Source organism: Coenobita brevimanus, chromosome 5 (assembly GCF_032717465.1).
Source record: "Coenobita brevimanus isolate Jiangsu-jjx chromosome 5, ASM3271746v2, whole genome shotgun sequence".
NCBI lineage: Eukaryota > Metazoa > Arthropoda > Malacostraca > Decapoda > Coenobitidae > Coenobita > Coenobita brevimanus.
The window spans coordinates 14,551,501-14,574,309 of NC_136958.1; the positions used below are offsets into that span (position 1 = coordinate 14,551,501).

The window sequence follows — 22,809 nt, forward strand, 5'->3', positions numbered from 1 at the left end:
TTGTATGCTTATAGACATTGACTAGTACTACAAATTTCTCTTTCACACTTATGTGCTACATTGGCCAGGTCAGGGGTCAAAGGTCATCAAATGCAAAAACAATGAAAATAGCTAAAATCACGCCTGACCAAAACGTGACGACTAAGAACCGAACAAAGGACATGATAATGATGGCGACGTGGAAAGTAAGGGGTGAAAATGATGAAGTGAAAGAGAGAGAGATTGTCCAGGTGGTGCGAAAGTGGATGTATGTGGATTAACTGAAACTAAATGTATAGGTGAGAGTGTGAGGGAATGGGAGTATGGATGGGGTACATGTGGAGGAGTAGGTGAGAATGAGAGGGCAAAAGAAGGAGTGTGTATTGTTGTGAGTAACAGATGGAAGGAGAATATAAGAGAGTATGGATCAATTGGCTCAAGGATTGTGTGGGAAAGATTGAAAGCTGGACTGCAAATGTGGACAATTGTGTGCGTATATGCACCAACGCAAGATCGTGCAAGCAGGGTGAGAGAAGATCTCTGGACAAATGTGGAAGTGTGCATGGAAAAGTTTGAAAGGCATGAAAGAGTGTTTTGTGATTGGTGATATGAACGGTAAAATAGGGAATGTGAAAATGGATGGAGTAGTTGGTGAGTGGGGTGTTCCTGCTGAGATACATGTGAGTGGCAGTGCTTTAGTGGACATTAGTGCAGGGAAGGGGTAGGTAATAGCCAATACCCTCTTCAGGCACAAAATGATCCATAGGTATACATGGCTAGTGATGAGAAAAGTGGGTGGTGAACTGAATGAATGGAAGGCAATGATTGATTATGTGTGTGTGGATGAAAGGATGCGAAGATCTGTAATGGATGCAAGAGCATATAGAGGTTGGGGGAGTGGACTTTCTGACTACCACTTGGTAGAAAGCATATAATGAATGGATGAGAAATAGGGGCGTGGAAGAAGTTGAGAGATGGAAGAAAGAGTTATATGTAGAAAGGAAGAGTGAGGTGAAAAGATTAGTAAGAGTGAGTAAGAAGAAAGTAGACGAGGAATTTGGAAGGAATTTAAGTGTAAAGTGGAGGGAATGTAAGAAAATGTTCTGGAAAGAAGTACAGAGAGTTAGACAAGATGGCAATGAAGTTAGTAGGGGAGTGAATGATAGAAATGGTAGACTACTAGTGGAGAAGGGAGAAAAAGTGAACAGATAGAGAGACACTTTAAGGAATTGTTGAACATAGAGAATGAAAGTAATGCGAGTATAAGTAGCTGAGGAATGGCTGGGAGAAGGAGGGAGGTGAGAAGACAGGAAGAAATCAGTAGGATGGAAGTTGTGGAAGCAATGAAGAATGTCAAAATGGGGAAAGCCCCAGGAATTGATGGAGTGTGTGGTGAAATGTCGAAGCATGGGGGAGAGATAATAGTAGAATGGATATGGAAGATGTGCAGATTGGCCTGGGAGGAAGGTAGAGTCCCGGAGGAGTGGAAGTCAGATATAATTATTCCCTTGTACAAAGGGAAAGGGGAAAAAGAAGTGTGTGGTAATCATAGGGGCATTTGTCTTATTAGTGTAATAGGAAAAGTCTATGGTAGGATACTTATTGACAGAGTTAGGGAAATAACAGAGGAATTAGTTGGAGAAGAAGAGGGAGGTTTTAGGAAAGGAAGAGGTTGTGTAGATCAGATATTCATTCTTAGATCTTTAATGGAAAAGTTTCTAAAGAAGGGAGAGAAATTGTATGTAGCCTTCATGGATTTGGAGAAAGCATATGACAGGGTGGATAGACAAGAATTGTGAAAAGTATTAAGAATATCTGAAGTAGATGGGAAGTTGCTGAATGCTGTGGAGAGTATGTATGAGGGTGCTAAGGCTTCAGTGCGCGTGGATGGTGAACTGAGTGAATTTTTCTATTTGAAGGTTGGGTTGAAACAGGGATGTGTCATGCCTCCATGGTTGTTCAGTCTGTACATGGATGAGTTTATAAAAGAGGTACAAGGTTGGGTACTGGATGTTGGAGCGGCCCTAATGAGAGAGGGCATTATTTGGAGATGATACTGTGTTCCTAAGTGAAGACGAAGGGGAGCTGCAAGGTTTGGTGGATGGGTTTGGGACAGCATGTAAGAAACGGAGTCTAAAGGTGGATGTAGGGAAGAGTGAAGTTATGGTCTTCGAGAGAAGTGTAATCAGTGGCTGGATGATGAGGAAATGGGAAATGTGAGTACGTTTATGTACTTGGGTAGTGTGATGAGTAAGGATGGAAGTTTGGAGGGTGAAGTGCTTGAAAGAGTACAGCAGGGAAGAAAGGTTGCTGGTTCCTTGAAAGCAGTGATAAGAAACAGGGTAATGAGCATGGAAGTGACAAAGTTACTACATGACAGTATTGTGGTACCAACTCAAACATATGGAAGTGAAGCTTGGACCTTGTTGGAGGGACACAAATCAAGAGTGAGAGCTGTGGAAATGAGTTTATATGATAGGAGTATGTGGAGTCACATGAAGAGACAGATTGACAAATAAGGATGTGAAGGAGCGTTGTGGTGTAGATGTGGATGTGATAGGAAGCGATAGGAGAAACACATTGAGGTGGTTTGGCTATGTGGAGGGTATGGAGAGTGAGAAACTGACGAGGAGAGTGTTTGTAAGTGAGGTGGAGGGGGAGAGGGGGAAGGGGAGGCCAAGGATGAGATGGAAGGATGGAGTGGAGAGGTATATCAGAGAGGGGGGGTGTGAGTTGGGAGCAGGACAGAGATATGGCGGGGGGCAGGGCGACGTGGGGGCGATTTGTTTGTGGCCATCCCATATGGGATTAAGGCTTATGGCAATAGATAGATAGATAGACGATTATGCTCGCATGAATTGCTAAGACTCCGAAGATTATTAAGCCAGGGCCATGATTCTTTGGTGGAATGTTGCAATAGAGTACCTCCATACAAAAATGACATTTAGCGTCGAAACTCACTTCCAGTTGCTGGCAGCGCCACCCAGAAGTTGTACCTCTGGTGGGTCATCCTGCAAAATTTCCCTAGCTCCACAGTGGGTGCATGGAATCGAATTAAACTTTGCGTGCTTATAGACGTTAATGAGTACTACAAGTGTGTTTTGTACATGCATGACCTACATCAGCCAGGTCAGGGGTAAAAGGTCATCAATTGCAGAAAATATGTAAAGTACTAAAATTATGACCTTGCTCGCTTGAAATGCTTAGGCTTTGAAGATTATTAAGCCAGGGCCATGATTTTTGTTTGGATAGTTCATCTCTGTTCATGAGCACTATTTTATTCGTCACCTTTGTTCAGTAGTTTATTAAATGTGTGAAAATAACCAATATCTTATTAAAAATTGCAGTTGTTTCTCAGTTATAATGGACCTTTACCTGTGCACCCGTTGGAAAAATTTGTCCAAAAAAAAAAAACAGACGTGATACTTTAGGGGACATTCAGTTAATACGATCGCAGACAGGGAGGGGGGAGGGAGTCACGACTAGTGTTAATTACAAAAGAGTGTAAACGAGAGAGGGAAGGAGATCAAAAGAAGCCAGTAGTAATGCGAACGTATTAAGTGAATGACCCCATCACCCCGAATTCTTTACATCCATTATGCCCTGACATGCCACGATGATGACATCAGCTGTTTTCCTTAGAGGGGGTGGAAAGGGTTAGCGGAGACCCGGGACCGAGGCGGGCGAGACCAAGGACTGAGGGGGCGGGGACTTAGGAGTCAAACTGCAAATCATACACTATAGTAAAAGTGAATGGGTGCTGAATTATAACGCCAGTGAGTACTACAACTGTGGTTCATAAACCCATGACCTAAATCCACCACGTCAGGGGACAAATGTCATGAAATGCACCTCACCGGAAAACTGCTAAAATCGCGACTAGGCTCACGGAAAATGCTGAGGATCCTGACCCATGATTCTTGGGTGGGATGTTGTCCTTCAGTATCGCCATACAGGGGTGACTTCTCATACCAAAACTCACTTCGGGTCGCTGAAAAAGCTTGGTTCAATTAGAGCTGGCCAATGTCACCTAATGGCTTGTAATATATATATATATATATATATATATATATATATATATATATATATATATAATATATATATATATATATATATATATATATATATATATATATATATATATATATATATATACTGTATATACTGTATACTTCTAGTCTGTATAAAGCTTTATCCTGCTGCTTCTAGACGTGTGGACCGATTTTGATGAAACTTTGCAGGAACACTCCACACGCTCCCTGATTTTTTTTAAACTTTTTTTTTTCTAAATATTATTTTACTTTTATAATTATTGTAGTTATTCTTGCTTGAGTAGTTAGTAAATAGTTTTCAGGATATCTTTCGGTTGTCCAGAAGTAGATCCTGTGTTCCTTCATGTGACTGATCTTGTGAGATGCCTTTGCACTGATGTCAGTTGTGTGCTGAACAAAGATCATATGTGTGTCCACTGTAATTTCTAGAGCTTGGGGACACATTTCCACTGGGAGTGGCTGCTTAAAGAAGAAATTTTAATGAGGCTGAGATTTATGTCTGGAGTGAAAAGAGCAATGGTAGATATTATTGGTGAGGCAGTCATTCTATTTTGTCCAAGCCATTTTAGTTTAAGGGTAGTTTGAGCTGGACTGCTACTTGCTGAGATTTGGGGTGCATTAAAGCTATTGCAAAGTCATTGGCACAAGACAGTAATGTACTGAGGAGAGAGGAGTTGGGATCATTGGCGTAGCCAGAGGACTAACGGTGGTGGCATAAGCCTCCCCTGAAATATCCCTGGCCACCCCAAATTTTCGAGGGATACACCCAGACATCATTAAAGGTTTCTCCATGGGCCACCCTATAATTAGGTTGGTCACTCCTTGCCCACCCCATTTTACAAATCGCAGGTATGTCACTGACTGGGAAGTCATGGAGGACGAGGTTGAATGATGAAGGTAAAAGGAGTGAAACTTGTAGAACACCGGTGGAAAGTATACAGAACTCTGAATTTCAGTTCTGGAGGAGTATTTGGGCTGATCTACCTGAGAAGAAGTTGCCCAACCATTTAAAAAAAAAAAAAAAAATCTTCCATGTATGGTCCGTTATATTATTTATTGCGATCTGTTTTGAACCTTTGCCTAAGCTTTGTTTATGCTATAGCTGCTTGGGTGGTTAATTACAGCTGTTTGTTTTTGAAGCTATAAAGGGTGAATGGAATTAATTTGGAAAGATTGGTGTTGGATGAGGGTCGGAATCCATGTTGGGAGTCAGAGATGGATGGGGGCCTGTTCTTTAAAACTATACTTTCTATTTTGTGTGTGTGTGTGTGTGTGTGTGTGTGTGTGTGTGTGTGTGTGTGTGTGTGTGTGTGTGTGTGCAACGCAGTGATTTCAGTCTGTATGAAACAGAATTGTTGGGTGGATTTCCTGGTTTGAGAATGGGGATGGTGGTTGCTTTCTTCCGGTTTTCAGGGATTTGGTTGTGAGTTCAGAAGCTGGAAATTGGAATGAGGGCATTTATTGCTATGGGACCAATATGCTTTAAGTGGATGTTTAAAATCTGATCAGGACCTACCAGTACTTTTGAGTTTCTTTTTTATGCGTGTCTTGGTTAAATGCTGAATTTTTTGCGAGATGAATGAAGTAGTGGTTAAATAAAGCCTCCGTTAACTCCTTCAAAACTCTGGGGCTGTTCTAGGCTGAATAATGGAGTAGTCTGACTAGTTGTCAATTCTTGATTCACAAATGTCTTTGTTGAAGATGTGCTAGCTTTCTTGCCAAACGTTTTGGGTAGCATCATTGATGGTATTCCCTGTGAAAACATCCATAGACCAAGAAGGTCTTGCATAGAATATTCATCATTTGCATTTGAGGGTAAACATTACGGACAAAACTTTGGTATGACAATGAGCAATCACCTCTCCCTTGTACCGGCACATATTTACATGGAGTCCCTCGAGAGTAATTTGTTGACTTCTGTAAAAAGAGAAAAACATAGTTTGACCCCAATACGTTGAGTAAATTTTTTGTTTTTGACCTAATAACTTTCCTATTGATTAATTTCTACTTAATTTCGTTAGCCCCGTTCATTAAGTGTACTCGTGATATGGAAGTGTATTATAAACTGCCCATCTCAGATGTAGAGGTAGTCAGGGATAAAGGTCATTGGAAGACTAAGTCATACAGAAAACCTACAAATATACTGTCCTAGGTGCGATGTTATTCATATCGCAACGTTAATGTTTAAAGATCTATTGCCATATCTATGGTACGTACCTGAGTACATCAAAAATATCAATCCCCGAACTTTTGGATGAAAGACTACGTATGATTACTAATATTGGGAAGACACTTAAATATCCACTCAGCATACCTACCCAGCGTCATAGTTCATCAAGGAAACGCATCTTTGGTGGTAAATTGATAGGCCAGACGCCAGACCAACCAATGAACAGCTATCCTCCCTTTCTAGAAGATTTCTTGACGTTGTTCATATACTGATAAAAATATAATGCGCAGGTAGCTTTCAAGTATGAAAGCACTGTCAAGAAAACCCTCATCTAGAACAGTCCACCAAACAAATCAGATGTTATATTAAAAATTCCATGCAAAAACTGTAATAAATTTTATACAGGACAATCTAGAAAAGACTTGAAAAGCAGAACTTTGCAACATAAGTATAGTATAAGGACGTCCCAACAAAGTGGCTTATTCCAGCACAATGCATCCAATGAGCACTACACTGATTGGGCAGGTTCTTAAATTCCATGAAGATTTTAAAAATTCGGTGAAAGAAGTGTAGTAACTGAATCCTGCTTACTATCTGCGACACACAAGAATAAGTTAAACAGGAGCTGTAGCCATTTAAATGTGACAAATATTGTTAACAGAATTAATTTTAAAGCAGTATCCCCAGGCAAGGACCTGTGATATCCAGATTAACATCTCCCATTTGGGATATAGATCTTAACGAGGTCAGAAGACCATGTGAGGCATTCATAGAATCATCTGATGGACACATACTGTGTTACAGAGGCAAGCAAGAAAAGAAGGAATATAGTGGTGGAATTCTTGTTAACAAATACGTAAGTGGCAACAGTGAAGATTTCTTTAATATAAATGAGAGTAGAAGACCGAATAATTAAACTAGACAAGACATACAAGATGAAGGTAATTCAAGTCTGTACACCAACATCAATTTATGACAAAGAGGAAATCCTTTTAAAAGAAGCAAAGTTAGAGGTGTACTTGGAAGGGATCAATTGACGAAACAAAAAATGAAAACGATTTCAACCCCACTGGCAAATCTCATGGAGGTATAGTGAAAAAATGTTACTGCATCGAACAGAGTAAATATTGGAACTATCACGGAATGATGAGAATTCAAATAATACTTGACCTAAGAAAATAAAGGGAGAAACTGATATGAAGGAAACTATCCAACCCTGTAGCAGTGACGGAGAAAGCAGAAGAATGTTGCTTGTTAATTCAGAATAAATACTGGCTATTGATGGATGATGTAAATGCTGACATAGATAACATGAACGAAATCTTCACGAGAACAGTAAACGAAGCCGCTCTGGACACAGGAGACAGAAAACAACGAAGACAACAGCATCAAGCTCAGACAGTACAAAAGCACTTCCAAAGAGGAGAAGGAACATGACAGTAGGACAAGAAGATATTACACTGAAGCAGTTGAATAAAGAAACCTATCAACAAGAAAAATCCAGATATTCGGAAGTTTGACATCTATAGAACTGAAGAAACTTTAAGGAATGGAGGAAGCTTGAAGGCAACCAAGCAGAGGCTTGAAATACGAAGAAACCAAGTATTTTCTTTCAGAATCTCTCATGGAGTAGTAACGAACAACAAATACAAAGTGGTCAAAATAGCAGAAGGATCTTGTACAAAACGTTACATTAGCAATACCGTGGTCGAAGAGTAGTTTGACCAGTTGAGGGTAGAGAAACATTAGATCAGTCACCCAAACCGTTACAGTAAATGAAATAATAAATGCTTTGAGAACAATGAAAAGGAGTAAAGTAGTCGGTGATGATGGGATCACTGCTAATGTTATTAAGAATACAGGGAACTTTACATTAAATGAATCAGCAAAGCTAATTGCCAAATGTTTAAAAGTCAAAGCTGTACTCAAATATTGCAAAAAGGTCTCTTCTTCACAAAAAAGTGATATCAAACACCTAAAAAACTACCGCCCAATCAGTTTTGTGTCCGTTGGGTCGATATTTTTCACGAAAGTCTTAATAAATCGAATTGGTCCAACCTTAGACACCAACTAGCCACGAAAACCGACAAAATTTTGAAGTGGTGTTCGACAACAGACAATATATAACTTATTATTCAAGGGATCAAGAAAACTTCAGAATATAAGATACCTTTGTGCATAGCATTTGTTGACTATGAGAAAGCATTAGATTCAGTTGAAACGACTGCATTGCTGAAAACAGTTCAGGACAGAGTGTAGAATAAACTTACGTTAAATTACTAGAAGATATTTATCGAGATAGCAAGGCCACCATAAAACTCCATAAAGAGAGCCAGGAAATGCCAGTAAAGAAAGGTGTTAAACAAAGTAACACAGTTTCACTGAAATTATTCACTGCATGCCTTGAAGACATTTTCAGAATTTCAGAATGGAATGACAATGGAATTAACATTAATGATGATTGATTGAACAGTGTTAGATCTGTGACGATATAGTCCTCCTCTGTGAATCAGGGGAAGAACAATACTACAAGTAATTGTAGGTGACTTGAACTGGAAGAGTCAGAAGGTAGGCTTGAAAATGAATATGAAGAACACGAAGATTATAATTATTTAACAGAAACATTTGTACTAGTTCAGTAAAAATAAGAGATGGAGGACTAGCATGTGCTGGGGGAATATCTACACCTAGGTCAGGCAGTTCAGGCAGACCCAGTCCATGAAAATATAATCAAGCGATGAATAGGACTGGGATGCCGGACTTTTGCCAAACTAAGTAGCTACATAAAGGATAAGCCATTACCATTATACCAAAAGAGAAGGTTATATAATCAATTTGTTCTTCCTGTTCTAACGTATACATCAGAAACGTGGAGCCTAACAAATTACTTGAAACGTAAACTTAGTGAGTCCTCAGTGAGGACTGGAAAGGATTATGTTGGGGGTCACGTGGAGAGACAAAAATAGAGCTTCATGGATAAGAGAACAAACCAAAGTCGAGGATATAATAACTACAGTAAAAAAAATAAATAAAAAGTGAATGTGGACAGGTCACGTCCTTCGTAGAGAAGATAACAGATGGACCATCAGGGGGACTGAGTGGCTGCAATGAGATGGAGTGAGAGGAAGATGCAGACAGAAGACGAAATGGCGAGGTGAACTTTGAAGATTCGCTGAGGATGGATGGAACAGGTCAACAGCCAACCGGTCAGAGTGGAAAAAGATTGGATAGGCATTTGTCCTGCAGTGAACTGAATCAGGCAGATGAGGATGATAATGATGATGATGAGCATCAAACTAACACTTGTTGTGTAGGCATGGTAAGTTTTATGATGTAAGTTCAGCCGCGGTGAGGTGCTGTCATGGTATGTCAGATCAAATCGGGTCCTCCTTCTTTCTGTGTGCCCCTCCCGGTAGCATATATGCATATATGACTCCGTCCCCATGTCTGTCATTCTGTCTGAAGATGTAATACACGAAAATACTGTATTTGCTGTCTCTACATTTATTTCCCCTATAGTTAATTTGCTTCTCTATATCTATCTCTCCACATATATACACGTACATACATATATACCTCTCCTCGTAGCCATTATAATAAACTTCATTGTACTCAATGTCCAGTAAACCTGATATGTGCATTAGGTACATTTTTCATAATAAATAAAAGATTTTTGAAATATCCTTAATTTTTAGTTATATCGTTATTTGATAAGTACACGTATTTTAATTAATACATATTATTTAGCAGCCTTTTTTTCTATTGGTATGCAAAGTGTGGCATTCTTCTGCAGGACGCCATGATTTACACACACACACACACACACACACACACACACACACACTATCTATCTATCTATCTATCTATAGCCCGACGCCCTAATCCCGCAAAGGGTGGCTGCAGACAAAACGCCTCCAAGTCACTCTGTCACCCACCATTTGACTACCCTCCCCCCAACTCACTCCCCGCTCCCTCATATACCTCTCAACTCCATCCCTCCACCTCATCCTCGGTCTACCCCTCCCTCTCCCTCCCTCCACCTCACCTACATACACCCTCTTAGTCAGTCTTTCATTCTCCATTCTCTCCACATGTCCAAACCACCTCAGTGTATTTCTCCTAATCTTCTCAACCACATCCACATCTACCCCACAACGTTCCTTCACTTCTTCATTCGTCAACCTGTCCCTCCACGTCACTCCACATGCTCCTCTCAAGTAACTCATTTCCACTGCTCTCACTCTTGACTTGTTCCCCTCTTGCAAGGTCCACGCCTCGCTTCCATACGTCAGGGTAGGGATCACAATACCATCATGCAGTGACTTCTTAACTTCCATACTCACCTCCCTATTTCTCATCACTGCTTTCAGTGTACCAACAACCTTCCTTCCCTGCTGTATCCTTTCACGTACTTCATCCCCCAAAGTTCCATCCTTACTCATCACACTGCCCAAGTACTTGAATGCACTCACATTCTCCATATCCTCACCATCCAACCTCACTGCACACTCTGTGACTTCATTCCTCTCAAACACCATAACTTTACTTTTGTTTACATTAACTTTCAGCTTCCTCCTCCTACACACTGTCCCAAATTCATTCACCAAACCTTGCAACTCCCATTCATCTTCACTCAACAATACTGTATCATCAGCAAACAGCAACACCGGAAGCTTCCAAATCTCACCCTCATTCATTAGGGCCAGCCCCACATCCACTGCCCTACCTTGCACCTCCTTTACAACCCCATCCATATATATATTAAACAGCCATGGAGACATCACACACCCCTGTTTCAGTCCCACATTGAGATCAAAGAACTCACTCAGCTCACCATCCACTCGCACCGTAGCCCTAGCTCTCTCGCACATACTCTTCACAGCACTCAACAATATCCCCTCCACTCCATATACTCTTAATACCTTCCACATACCTTGCCTATCTATTCTGTCATAAGCTTTCTCCAAGTCCATGAAGGCAGCATACACTTTCCTTCCCTTCTCTAGATACTTCTCCACTAAACATCTTAGAACAAATATCTGATCTACACACCCTTTTCCCTTCCTAAATCCCCCTTGTTCTTCTCGAACTAGCTCCTCTGTCATATGCCTAACCCTATCAATGAGTATTCTACCATATATTTTACCAGTCACACTAAGAAGGCAAATACCCCTATGGTTACCACATACTTCTCTCTCCCCTTTTCCTTTGTACAGAGGAACAATTATACCTGATTTCCAGTCCTCTGGAACCCTTCCCTCTTCCCAAGCCAATCTACACAACTTCCATATCCACTCCACAACAATCTCACCCCCATACCTAAGCATTTCACCACACACTCCATCAATTCCTGGGGCCTTTCCCAGCTTAATCTTCTTCATCGCTTCCACTACTTCCGCCCTACTGATCTCTTCCTCCCTCCTCTCATCTCTTCTTCTCCCAGCCATTCCCCAACCACTTATACTCACACTGCTCTCACTCTCTACATTCAACAAATCCTCAAAGTGTTCCTTCCATCTCCTCAATTTCTCTCTCTTCTCCACCAACAATCTATTATTCCTATCTTTCACTTCCCTATTATTTCCCCTTTCACACTGCCTTACTATCTTTACCTCCTTCCAAAACAATTTCTCACTCTCCCTCCATTTCACACTCAGATTCCTCCCAAACTCTTCATCCACTTTCTTCTTACTCTCCTTCACCAGTCTCTTCACCTCCCTTCTCCTGCTCAGATATACTCTCTCTTCTCTCTCTCATCTTCTCCCCTACCTCTACTCGCCAACCATTCACCATATGCCTTCTTCTTTTGTTCCACAGCTCGTTTCACCTCATCATTCCACCATGCTGTCCCTTGCACACCCTTGCATCTCCTCCTCACTCCACAAACCGCCTCACACGCTGCGCCTATCTCTTCCGTGAATATCTTACATACGTTTTCCACCCCTTCCATCTGCTCTAGCTCATACCTTCCCAATCTTTCTTCCACTATGCTCTTATACTCTGTCATTTTCTCACTATCTTGCAATTTCTCCACTCTTCTCACAGGAGCTGCTTCCTCCTGTCTTCCCTTTCGCCTCCTCAACCACTTTCTTTGCATCTTTACCTTGGCCATCACTAAGTGATGGTCCGAGACTCCATTCCCCCACCCTCTCCACACTCTTGCATCCAACACTTGTCTTCTCATTCGCTCATCCACACACACGTAGTCTATCATTGCCTTTCGTTCAACAAGTTCACCATCCATCCTCCTCATTACTCTCCATGTATACCGGTGGATCATCTTATGACGAAAGTAGGTGTTGGCTATTGCCAACCCCTTACAAGCACAGATGTCCACCAAAGCACTACCATTCCCATCTACTTCAGCTGGCACACCCCACTGACCAACCACTCCATCCACTCGTACATTCCCAACTTTGCCATTCATGTCTCCAATCAACAGCACTCTCTCGCTCCTCTCAAACTTGTCCATACATGCTTCTACTCTCGCCCAAAACTCATCTTTCACTCTTGCCACTCGATCCTCTGTTGGAGCATACACACATACAATCGCCCATGCTTGTATACCTACTTTCATCCTCACCCATACAATCCTTGCACCCACTGTTCCATACTCTCTTATATTCTCCTTCCACTTCTTGCTTATCATCAGACATACTCCCTCTCTTGCCCTCTCATTCTCACTGACTCCCGCACATATACCTACACCATATTCCCATTCTCTCTCTCTCTCACACACACACACACACACACACACACACACACACACACACACACACACACACACATATATATATATATATATATATATATATATATATATATATATATATATATATATCATCATATAGCCTTGCTAGGTGATAGCAGGGCGCTACCCCTCCCGCCATGGCAGGTACCGGGTGTAGCTCGATCACATGAACCCCCGGTCCCGAGTCCTACGCTCTACCACTGTGCCACCCTGCCCTCATAAGTGACAGCAGGGTGCTATCCCTCCCTGCATGGCAACTACAGAGTGTAGCTCGAACTCACGACCCCCCGGTCCCGAGTCCTACATAGTATAGATAGATAGATAATTCATCATCATCTGGACCTCCTTTCCCACCCTATGGCACGGTGAGGTGCACCAACGTCCAGACAGCCAAAGTTTGCCCGATTCAATGGGCCACGCTTCCATTTATTCATCATTCAAGCCCTCGAAATCATGGCTCAATCTGATAGGCCAAAAAAATTTCACCACGTTCTGTAGTTTCGCATATACCAAGCTGATATTGCCAATCCGAACTCTGTCACGTTAAAAGGGAGTGTCAAATCCCTGGTTATGCACATCTCCGCACAAAATTCATCCAGCCAACCCGATCTCTTGTCAGCCCCTTACCCTCATCAGCTTCCATACCGCTCTTCCTCACACACTCATCCACAACATCCCTCCACCTTCTCCTTGGCCTACCTCCCCTCCTTTCTCCTTCCGGTTCGCTAAGATATTTCTTTTTTACCACTCGGTCATCCATTCTCTCCACATGACCATACCATCTCAGTACACATTCTTCGATTCTGGTGTTCACAGACTTCCTCACTCCGCATCTTTCACGAATCACATTATTCCGTATCTACACTATCTGCACTCAACCTACGTTCGTCAGCAGTCCCAACTCCACTGCTCTCACTCTTGACTTTTCATCTTCATGCCACACCATACGAGTAGTCTCACATCAGCATGTTAAAGTTTGCACTAACACTCCTTCGCGCCGCTGCACACCTAAGCCTCTGTTTCTTATCAAGGCCCTCATAGCACCAGTTACTTTCCTTACTTGTGTCACTGTACTTTCCACTTCTTTTGCATATTTTCCTCTCTTTTCTATCACTGTATGCAGGTATTTGAACTCTCTCACCAATTCCAGTCTCTTTCCATTCACTGTAACATCACACTGGAAGTCACCTTCTCTCTCAGTAACTGTCACTTTACTCTTTTCTACATTGACTTTCAAGACACGACGCTCAGAGACATCTATAAAACTCTTCACAAGTCTACCAAGCTTTTGTCCGGTATTTGCAAGTAGCACTGCATTATCAGCATACGGCAAATTTGAGATAGTCCATCCATCACCATTCATTACAAACGCCATCCATCTTTACATTACTCGTGTTTTTACTTCTCTCATTACCCCATATATATATATATATATATATATATATATATATATATATATATATATATATATATATATATATATATATATATATATATATATACTGAACAACCATGGGGACATCACACAACCTTGTCGCACACCCACACTGATCGTGAACCATTCACATAGATGCTCATTTACCCTTACACATGCCTCACTACCACCATAAATACTCTTTACGGTACATATCAGCATACCATCTGCACCGTACATGCCGAAAACCTTCCACACTCCATCTCCATCTACTTTGTCGTATGCTTTTTCCAGATCCTTAAATGCCATAAACACCTTATAGCCCTTCTCACAAGACTTCTCCACTATCTCTTTCAGTACAAATATTTTATCCACACATCTTTTGCCACTCCTAAAACCACCCTGTTCATCACTCATTGAGACTTCTGAAATCTCTCTTACTTTATAATAATTCTTCCATACATCTTCTCTGCAGAGCTCAGTAGACTTATGTCACGATAATTCTTGCATTTACTTCGCTCACTTTCATTTTTGTATAGGGGTACAGTCACAACTTTTTCCACTCTACTGGCACAGTTTCACTCGTCCATGCCTTCTTACATATATCCAACGAGCACTTCATTCCCCTCTCTCCACTATACTTAATCATCTCTCATACACCTCATCAACCCCAGTTGCTTTCCCATTTTTCATCCGCTTCACAGCGTTCTTCACCTCTGGAAGTGTCACGTTTCCTGGCACTGCATTCTTTCTCTGTACACCCCTAAAACTAATCATTTTAACAGTCGCTTTGTTCTCTCCATTCCCATTCATCAGACTTTCAAATGTTCTTTCCATCTGCTCCTTACTTCATCCCCACGGGTTCATAATCGACCACTTATATCCTTCACACTTTCATATGCCTTTCCATTGCCACTTCTACATTTCCGCACCTCTTTCCAGAATAACTTTGTGTCAGAGTAATTTCCATTCATTTTTCTTCCACGATCATCATTTACATCCTTCTTTTTCCTCACCACTAGTCTCATTACGTGCTTCTTGCTCTCAATATATTCAGCTCTTATTTCAATTGAACCCCTGTCCTGTATCCGCTCTGGCCACTTCTTCATCTTATCCTCCACTGCTCTCTTAACTTCTTCATCCCATAATGCCGAACCTTTCTTCTTTGTTGTTACTCTTGCCTCACCACACACTGCTTTAGCATTCCTAACTAAGCAATCCCTATATGCATTCCACAAGCTGTCCAGATCCATTTCCTTCCAATCCACTGATTCCAACTCCTCCCCTACTTTGGCCCTGTAATCATCTGCCATTTCTTTGATCCTCAGCTTCTCGACTTTCAGTCTCTCTTCCTGACTGTTCCTCTCTCTCCCTTGGTCCACCTCACTCCTCTCAACTTGATCTTGCATTCCACAGTCATATTATCTGACAAAACCCCACATCATCCTCTCAATGCCCTCGAATCAGCAACACTTCTCAGCATCGATTTATCTACGAGCACGTAACCTGTCAGGCTCCTTTCAACACGATATCCATTTCCTCTATACCACGTACTGTACTGTATATGTATGTGCATCTTTGTGTTTGAAATAAGAATTACAAATGCACAACCTCCTTTCCTGACACATGTTCTTCAATCTCCTCCCATTATCATTCTCTCCTGATGGTCCATTATTACCCATGATATTCACAGGACCAGAACGTACTCCTCCATTGCCGCCCATTACAAACACTTTATAACTCCTGGGCATTTCTCCTACTTCATCCAGCTCATCCCAAAACCTGTCTTTCTCTGCCTCATTCTTGTCATTCCATGGTGCATACGCTACAGTCACTGCCATTTTCACCTTCTCAAACTTGAACTTGACATACATACATCTCGAGCAGACACATTTGTAGTCTTTCATTCCACTCTGCCGCACATCATTCATCAACAAAGCAACTCCTACCTTGCATCTTCCTCTCCAATTCATGGCCGACTTTACACACGCCCCTTCACACCCTTTCATCTTTATTTCATACAATGCCATCACGGCATATCTCTCACTCTTGAACATACTCACTACTTCACCCCTCTTCCTCTCCTCATTCACATCTCTCACATTCCACATGGTCATGCGAATCTGCCCATTTGGTTGGGGTCCTGGGCAGGTATTGGGCCCCTCGAGGCTCTCCGAAACGTCTGCCATGATTTAGTGATTTTAGATGAGGGAATTTGGGGGGACACTTAACCTGACCAAAAACCTCGGCTATAAGGTTACCACCCAGCGTAGTAAATGGTTGCCAGGGAACAGGAGACTATTTGGCTTGTCACTCATTGAAGAGACCATAAGGCAACAAAACACTACATTGTGTATAATTTTATATATATATATATATATATATATATATATATATATATATATATATATATATATATATATATATATATATATATATATATATATATATATATATATATATATATATATAATGTAGTGTGATGAGTAAGGATGGAAGTTTAGAGAGTGAAGTGCTTGAAAGGGTAGAACAAAGAAGAAAGGTTGCTGGTTCTTTGAGAGCAATGATAAGAAACAAGGAAGTGAGCATGGAAGTAAAAAGGTGGCTGTATAACAGTATAGTGATACCAACTCTAACGTATGGACGTGAAGCTTGGACGTTGTTGGAGGGACACAAGTCAAGAGTGAGAGCGGTGGAAATGAGTTATTTGAGAGAAGCATGTGAAGTGACATGGAGAGACAGACTGACAAATGAGGAAGTGAGGGAGCGTTGTGATGTGGATGTGGATGTGGTAGAAAGCGTTAGGAGAAATACATTGAGGTGGTTTGACCTTATGGAGAGGATGGTGAGCGAGAAACTGACGAGGAGAGTGTATGTGAGTGGGGTGGAGGGGGGAGAGGAAGGGGGAGGCCAAGGATGAGGTGGAGGTATGGAATGGAGAGGTAAGTGAGAGAGGGAGGTGTGAGCTGGGAGAAGAGCAGTGAAATGGCGGGAGACAGGAAGACATGGAGGCGATTTGTTTATGGCCACCCCTTACGGGATTAAAGCGTTTGGCTATAGATAGATAGATAGATAGAGAGATAGATCTGTATCTATCTATCTATCTTTATCTATATATCTATCTGTTTATCTATCTACATAGATATAGATAGAATCTCTCTCTCTCTCTCTCTCTCTCTCTATGTATATATATATATATATATATATATATATATATATATATATATATATATATATATATATATATGTATATATATACTGTATATATATACGGTATGTATTACTGATAGCACGACGTCTGGAAATTTGTACTATGGACCTCTTAGTTGATGTAGGCGATGTTAATGCCCCTCAGAAGATTACTATTATCAATTGCTTTGATGCAGAGTCAGCGACTTTTTAACATCAAAATGATGTTAAAACTCTTATGGCAATGCTTCTGTCTTCGTCCATTACAGGTAGTGTGCCAGTAAGAATATACAGTAGTCTAATAAATAAGGCTACTAAATCGCTCTGCCTGGCTTCTTCACTTTATTAGACTAATACTTGACGATTTTATTCAGCAGAGGGTTAATCGTTGGAGACTGAAAAGATTGTTGGTGGTACGATTAACCATTTCGTCTTTGTGTCAGTGTTACTGCTAATGATCTTTTTCAGCTGAGAGTGTGTCATATGGTCCCCTTACACCATAAGGCAAGTGAGCCACGCTACGGATGTGTGATATGTGCCTTAGAATTATGCCTGAGCTTATTCAGTGAAAAAACTCACATGAAAAGATACATTACCTACATCACCTAGCGTAGCTCCTGGTCTGAGCTACCACATTCTTATATGTTCTACTGCAATTCAGAGACGCACCACACATACGTAGCGTGGCTAACGTGGCATCTGATACCAGACCGCCTAATGGAACCTGAGATTGAAAAGACATTTCCAGAACAACACACATGCATTAATCGTCAAACTGACATGTGAATAAAATACTTTCCCTTCAGATACTGGGCAGTGACGCAAGTGGACTACATCCACTCGAGGAATGGCACCAGGATTGGTTTGATGATTTTGATGGTGTGGCTGACAGCTGTGGTCGTGTCTATAGCACCGTTGTTTGGCTGGAAAGACCCAGAATTTCTAGTTAGAGTTAACGAGCATCAGAAGTGTCTGGTGTCGCAGGATCTTGCGTACCAAATCTTTGCCACCATGGCCACATTCTACGTCCCACTCACGGCCATCCTTATCCTGTACTGGAAGATTTTTCAGGCTGCGCGATCAAGCATCCACAAAAGCAAGTTCATTACCAAAAAAGAGTCCAAACGGAGGGGGCTCTTCAGCAAAGGGAAGGTAAGATTATGGGTCGTGTTCTTGTCTGTTCAGAAACTTTTCCTTGCATCTCCTAGTTACCAGTGTATCTCTGCATGTCACGTTGACATTCTTTTATTCGTTATCTTTTCAATCTGTGTCAGTATTAAAAGAGATAAACAACATTAAAGAGAATAACCATGAGCAATAGTCAAGGTAAACCACTAAGAAAGATGTACCAGAAAGGTCTCGCAACCCACGATAGCACGATTCAGAAATAACACAAATGAACGTATAACCGAATCAGTTGACATAAAACCACATCAAACACACTTTATATAAAACAGTGATAGTAGGATAGCTGCAATGAGTAAAAGCCAATATGAATATAAAGTCTACTTGGAAATGTGATTTGATAGTTTCTTAACCTTCGCAAGGTCACGTCTTTGTTATCATATAATTTCACTTTATACCAGACAATTTTGATCACTTGTGCACGACAGAAACCTGAGACTGTTAATACGGTCACATTAATCATCTCGTAGTTGGAAAAATTATCGTTGTATTTCAATTAACACCAGACAATTTTCTTTATCTGATCCATAGGAGTCTAAATGTTGCCTAATGTTATGATGGTGAATGAGGAAATGGGTTTGGGAATCAATAATAAAGTGTTGTTTTGTGAGAGTGCTGAATTAAATGTACTATAGTCTCTTTTCATCAAATTGTGATTGACGCCAGTAAAATGTGAGCACATTAAACGGTGGGCGCGCAGAGACTATTATACTTTGTTTACGTGAAGTAAGTTGAAAGGGGAACCTAGTCGACAGTACTGGAAGCTGTGTAGGTAATGTGCTGTGAAATCTGATAGCTACAAACAACTGGTGAGATATACCTGGTAACTGAGACTGGCATACAGACATTCGGGGACAAAAGTTTCACTTCTATGCAATTGCATCTCCTTTATGCCAAGGCATGCCCGTCACTTTCAGTCCTCACGCATGGTACCAAATAGGATCATCTGTGGACAGAGAAATATCGTATACTAAATCCTTCCTCATCCTAGGGTACTAGACAACCAAGGATACTGAGAAATAGAAACGGTGAATTGTTATAACATACATCCCTGATTGTACACTTGCAAACTCAGATTTAACTGAAGGAACCTGGTGTAGAGACACAAAGCCAGATTACGTCATTTATATTTCATTCTTGATACTAGGGACTATTTCCTTCTATATCTTTAGCTGCAGCTCTAAAAGGCTATTTTATGCTGAGAGTAAAAACAAAATAAACTTTATGTAATCAGAATGAAGAGGTTCAGAGGAATCGTCTAAAAACCCACGTACTGATTCCTTTAATTGCATCGTTTTCCACGCACCAGTCTCTAAACGGTCCACTGTTATCCTCTTCAGCAGAACTTTTCAGTTGTAAGGATTTCAGTGAAGAGAGTGATAAGGGTTTTCTACATTGCCTGAATTTTAAGAATTTTATAAAATTCCCAATGCACTTTCTTTTTCCTGCTTGCTCCATACAGTTGTAGGTTCATTTATACCCGTGCTCACAAATTGAGAGTGGGTGTCATGCTTTGACTGACGTGTCTGTCTTTCTTTCACCATACCGATCCTGCTTAAGGTACCAAGTCAAAAGTGTTCCTGTTCACATTGGCCCATTCAGCAAGTCCTATTCTATGAGGATAGTGTACTTCTGCGTGAATCGACGGATCTGTGTGTGTAAGTTTCATCTGTGCTGAAATGACCAGTATTGCCATTAGTATGAAAGCCTGTCTCTTTAACTTTGTATATCAGCTGCATGACACCTTGGGGTTAGTTTGGTCATTTGATTTTGCTTTACTGATTGCTAAAAGTGTATCAGTATAAGTGTATCAGTGTAACCAAGTCCTTATTTTGTAGGTACTGAGTATAATGTAGCTAAGCACCCTGTACAAGCATTTACTTACTAAGAGTACAGTAGCTTTCTTTTTAACCTGCCCCATTCCGACCGATTTCCCACCACCGACTTCCCCCAATTCCGACCAATTTTGGAAAAAAAAAAAAATTTGGCTCAAACCTCCGCTTTTGGTGAGAAACATCGAAAATTCATAGAGAAATTGCTCACATGAGGTTTGAAATACTGAATACAGGTAGAGTACCCCTTACCTTACTGGGTTTTCTATCAGGCTGGCTCCAAAGAAAACGAGTTCTATGGGAGGGTAACTATTCCACACCACTCATAAATGGTATTTATTTATTTATTTGGTACAAATTTATATGTAGCACGAGACTATATTGGTTTTCACACAGTAATTATAGGCAATATAAGCATTGTTTCACTCACCAAACACATCAACATACCTGATCTTTTTTGGCGACATTACCTGATCATCATTTCTTTCTCTAATGCTACGTAAACTTTGTCCTCCACATTGTCATTGATTGGGGAATCACTCTGGCCTTGAATTTTGTACCGTGATGACATGTCTTTACTGGCCAGGTCACTGGTAACAGGTGAATTGCCGAGACAACGGCATGTGGGGAAGGGGAGGTCATGCGGGGTAAGGCATTGTTCCTGCCTGGCATCTTGTAGAGGAAGGTGCCTCGTGTATACGTACCAAAAATCAAGTGCGAAATTTGAAAAATGTACAAATGACAGACCTTGCGATTGCGGCACGTTTTTATACGTCAATGGGACTCACAGTGACAAAACATTCGGACGTACATATACGTCAATGGTACGTGGCAGGTTAATGAATTGTATTTTCCTGTCACTAGTCAAGCACTGTTATTGGATTTTATGTTACGCTAGCTTATAATTGTCTTGGTCAACCAGTATTTTTGAACATTCTCCATTAGCTTGTGATAAATCTTCTTAGGTACACATTCCCCTTTGGTTCACTGGTATAAGTTTGCATGCACTGTACCATATAGTTGCCTATGGGGTGGGGTAATGTTTAGTCTGTTCATTGTCTATTGTTACTCCAAGATCAAATTTCCCCACTCACTACTAATCTGAAGATAAGACCACCCCAGTATATCTACACCGCTTTTTCATACCGAAATCAGACTCACATTACTGGTCTACTACACTGTTTGGAATGCCTAGATAAATTTCATCAGGTGCCAGTATCATTCTCAACCTAAACCAACCACGTATTGTAATTGCCTTTAATCTTTCAAGTTAGTGTCACTTATACTTTTTTTAAAAACAGAACTAACAACTATTTTGTGATAACTGCCCCTCCACAGATATATGTTTTGTGATCCCTGTATATAGTGGTGCTATAAAGATGTAGATAAAATCAACATAATTTGTACCTTGTATTTAGGAGTCAGTATTCTCAGTCTGCATTTTTTTTAATTAGTGCTCCCACTTTTGTTTTTTTCTGACAGTTAAACCTTTTTGGGATGGGGGGGTGAGCATGGACTAGTTTGTAAAAATGTTCTCTTACCGGTAACATTACTCTGTATTCTCAGGTTGTTAATAACAAGTTTTGTAACACAGTTGCTACTTCTGCAAGTTAACTACGTGCTTTTTAGCTCATCTCTCCATGAAGTTTCTTTTAATGCAAAGAAGAAAGAACAAAAGGCCAGGAGCCCACAAACCATTCCCTCCAATAAATTAAAAAAAAAAAATAATACAGAGATCCAACTTCAAGATCCATTCAATCTGAGAAACACTGCGTTTGAAAGACTGAAGATAGGAAGTATGAAATACAAAGGGAGACAGTTCTAGAGTTGACTTGTTGTATAAATGAAGGACTGGGAGTAACGGTTAACTCCTGCATTAGAGAGTTGGACAGAAAAGGGATGAGAGTTTGTTGCTAGACAGGTGTTACACGCCCATCGTAGAGGTAGAGGGATGCAAGCAGAGAGTTCAGAGAAGCAGTGACAGTTGAAATAGCAATAGAAAAGAGATAGAGATGCAACAGTGTGGCAAAGATACAGAGGTAGAAGAGAGCCAGTAAGAGGAGGAGAGTTAATGTGACGAAAAGCCTTTGACTCCACCTTGTTGAGAAGAGCTGTATGTGGGGAGCCTCCCCACACATGAGAGTTGTACTCTATACAGGGGGCGATTAAAACCTGTGTAAAGAGTCAACAATTGTGCAGGGGTAAAGCAGGTGCAGAGTCAGCTTAGCACACCTAAT

The 22,809-nt window shown here is 40.9% G+C and overlaps 1 protein-coding gene across 1 annotated transcript in view; it reads left to right on the forward strand.

The window, feature by feature from the left end:
* Nucleotides 1–22,809, forward strand: part of LOC145398021 (5-hydroxytryptamine receptor-like) — a gene marked incomplete at its 5' end in the record, with an annotated part of 128,251 nt that overhangs the window by 84,235 nt on the left and 21,207 nt on the right. Inside the window, one exon of the mRNA XM_080270986.1 lies at nt 18,362–18,707. Coding sequence (XP_080127112.1) covers nt 18,362–18,707 — 346 coding nt within the window. The remainder of the gene's footprint in view (nt 1–18,361; nt 18,708–22,809) is intronic.